Here is a 3,333-nt window from a genome sequence, read left to right as displayed (position 1 = left end):
CTCTTGTTGCCCAGGCTGGAGTGTAATGGCACAATTTCGGCTCACTGCAACCTCCACCTCCCAGGTTCAAGTGATTCTCCTGCCTCAGCCTCCCGAGTTTGCGGGATTACAGGCATGCACACCACACCCAACTAATTTTCTATTCTTAGTACAGATGGGGTTTCTGCATGTTGGTCAGGCTACTCTCAAACTCCCAACCTCAAGTGATCCGACTGCCTCAGCCTCCCAAAGTGTTGGAATTACAGGCATGAGCCACCGCTCCCAGCCTCAAATATTTTTGTGGCTTCTGGTTTTCTCATGTGTCATCTAAAAAACTAATTCCTCAAATGAGTGCTAAAATATATTTCTTAATTTTTTTCTAGTAAAATTTGTCTTGCTTTTCACAGTTAAGAGTAAACGTACCTGAAATAGACGTTTATGTAAGGAATGAAGCAGAGGCCTGGGAATAAGTTGGAGGCGCATATGCTCAGTGAAGTAGAAATAATCCATTATTCATAAACAATCCCCAGGGTAGAAAACAACACTATGCCTATGAGGCTGTAACTGAACGCAGGGGAATGTGGCTGGAGTGGAGAGCCGGGGGAAACTTGAGGCAAAATGATGGTGGAGAGGAAGGTGAGCAACAAATGACAGAGGACCTTGTAGGGCTATTGCCCTTAGAAGAAAGGCAGCCAGGAGCAGAGACCACATGGGGGAAGGTTTGTGTCTGTGAGTTGAAGGGTAGTAGAGGATATGGTAAGGTTTTTATGAAGAAGTCACTGAAGAATATGTTGGCTTTCAAATTATGAAGGGAGTTGGGAATATGAACAAAATATCTTTTCCATTCTGCAAGCAGAAAAAGAGAGCTGCGGAAGACAGACCCAGCAAGGTTAGGGTGTTGGGGTAAACTCCAGATCATCTGAGACAGGGTTAGGAATAGAGCCACAGCACTGAGGGTCATATGGCCCCTGCTCTAAGATATCCCCAGACTGGGCAGGGCTCTGTGACTCCTATGGAGGCCCAGACTTCCCACCATGGGGCCCAGACTTGGGCGCACAGGCAACCTCAGTTTTTCTAACTGCCCTTTATGAGCAGAGAGGAGGCAGCTGTGCAGCACTGTGGGCTCACTGCTGGCGCAGAAATACACAGATGTCTGGGAGTGGGTAGCTGACTCCAGAGTGAGGGGGAAATCCTCTGTCTTTGATCTGGAGACAACATAGCCATCGGGGACTTCTCCTTTATCTGTGATACCAGCACCTGCTGAGTAATGGATCAGCCTCAGCCCATGTCCCAGGTCTTGTCGATACCAGAACATATCTCTGTGGCTCCAAGTCTGGTGACACGTCAAGGTCACCTGCCTTCCTGTCTCTGTGACCTTGTATCTGGGGCTCTGGGTGATTCTGGCATCCCTGTGTCCTGTAATAGAGAACAACAGACCCTGATGTTGTCATCCTAACAGAAAAGCCTGCATTGAGGCCTTGGGAATTCCAGGGAAGGAGGCCCTCCTGTGACCAGCCCTCACCTGCCCACAGCAGACAAAGCGCCACATAGAAGAAGAGCCTGGTGCCCATTTCAGCTCCAGGGCAGGATCTCGTGACTCTGAGCCCTGCTGTGGGCAAATTGAAGTTGAGCTCTCAGTGACTTGATGATGTCATTGTCCCTGCTAAATGCTTGAACTACAGAGCTAACCTGCCATGCCCCTTCTCTTCCCCACAGGAACAAATCATTTATTATAGAGATAGTTGAGAAGCTTAGATTGGGAAAAATTTGTAGATCTGTTTTGAAAGAAACCTTAAAATGTGTAATCTCCTTCCCTGACTTTAGTAGGGAAATTTGTTCTTCTATGCGTATTTTACTCCCATTATGCTAAATTCTTCATTTGAATGCTGTTTTAACACTTATGAATATTTCTGTAGTCCAAAGAATATTGTCATAGCAGTCCTGGTGTCTTTTATGACTTCTCTGCGCAAAATTCAACTCCCAGTTGAATTATTTTCCACTTTGTTTAACCTCTGGATATTTGTATTTCAGCCTACAGAGATACCCTTGGTTAAAAGAGTCAACTGACATCCAGAAAGGTTTCAAAGTTGTGGGTTCAAGGTCATTCACATTTGAAGACTCACTTCACAGTGTAGCACCTCATTGCACCTGATGGGAGCCTCGCCATCCAAGCTCAGGCTGCTGTGTGTTCTCATGAGGATGATTTTTCCCTTTGCTTCAGGTAAAGCCACAAACACTCACCACCTAAGTCCTCTAAGTGACTGTACTTCCTGTGAAGAAAAGAGGAGGCTCATTAAGAAAGTGGATGAAATATTCACCCAGAACTACACCTATCTGGAGTCTCTAGGGTCACAGAGAAATGTTCTATTTCCATCCAGAAGATCTCGTATTCATCAAATGGGAGATTGGAGGAAGTGTAAACGTGCTTTGGCGCCAAACTTACATCCAGTCAACAGCACTGTTTCTTCAGATACAACAGATTATCTATTGCACATCTTGATGCAACCTGGATGGGTAATTCCCGCAATCATGCTCCAGTGAGAGAGGACACAGAATCAGAAGTGGAGACAGGGAGGAGGCCCATGAGCACCCCCATGGGAGGCCGTGGCTGGGGCCTGGTAAGCCCAGGAAGGACTTTCCCGTCTATGCCCAGAACTCACCTGGTCCTGGGAGACCAAGAGCCACACAGCAAAGGAGCCAATCCTCATGGTTGGGCCAGGGCAGAGGGAAAAAAAAGCTTTCCAGTGCAGGACTTTCATTTTGGGGGTAGGGCACATAGAATCCCAGAACTCTAAGGATCCTTCCCTGAATGAGGTGTGATCTACCAAGAATGTCAGTACTTTCAACAGCACTCTAACTTTTCTGGGGAGAAAAGCATCTACAAGGAATATATCCTTTTACTTTGTAATTAATTCATTATTAAGTGTAATAAGTTAAAACAATTTTTTGGAAGTGTCTGCCTCAACTTGAAGCTTTGTCTGGTTTCTGTGCTGGTGTTTCCCACATACCTGGACAGTACTTATGCAGTTGCCATGAAGTCAGTGAAGAATAACCTCAGGCCTTCTCATGCACACAGGATCTTTCCAACACTTTGTCATTTTGCATTCTCCTTTGCAAGGAGCTCCTTAAAATTGTATCAGCTTTGCGCCCCACAAAACTTGAATCTACTCTGCACCTGCAGCTCATGAAAGATTTGTTGAATGAAAGAAAAATGGAATGAATGATTACCTGAGTCCAGGCAAACTCTGCTTCTGTAAAGAGAACCCAAGTCTATTCAGTTCAAATTGTGTTCAGAGTTTTAAGGGAACAGAGAGCCATCCTGAGGCTGCTGAGAATTCAGAAATATTTCCAAAT

The 3,333-nt window shown here is 45.6% G+C and overlaps 1 gene segment (V, D, J or C); it reads right to left on the bottom strand.

Moving 5' to 3' along the window:
• Window positions 1-952: 952 nt before the first annotated feature.
• Window positions 953-1,595, bottom strand: LOC105511425. The segment is given in 2 exon segments: window positions 953-1,395; window positions 1,502-1,595. Coding segments are annotated over 2 exon segments (492 nt in total).
• Window positions 1,596-3,333: the final 1,738 nt, after the last annotated feature.

This window comes from Colobus angolensis, unplaced genomic scaffold (genome assembly GCF_000951035.1).
Source record: "Colobus angolensis palliatus isolate OR3802 unplaced genomic scaffold, Cang.pa_1.0 Scaffold2, whole genome shotgun sequence".
NCBI classification, from domain to species: domain Eukaryota; kingdom Metazoa; phylum Chordata; class Mammalia; order Primates; family Cercopithecidae; genus Colobus; species Colobus angolensis.
This window is presented reverse-complemented; position numbering and strand designations above follow the sequence as displayed.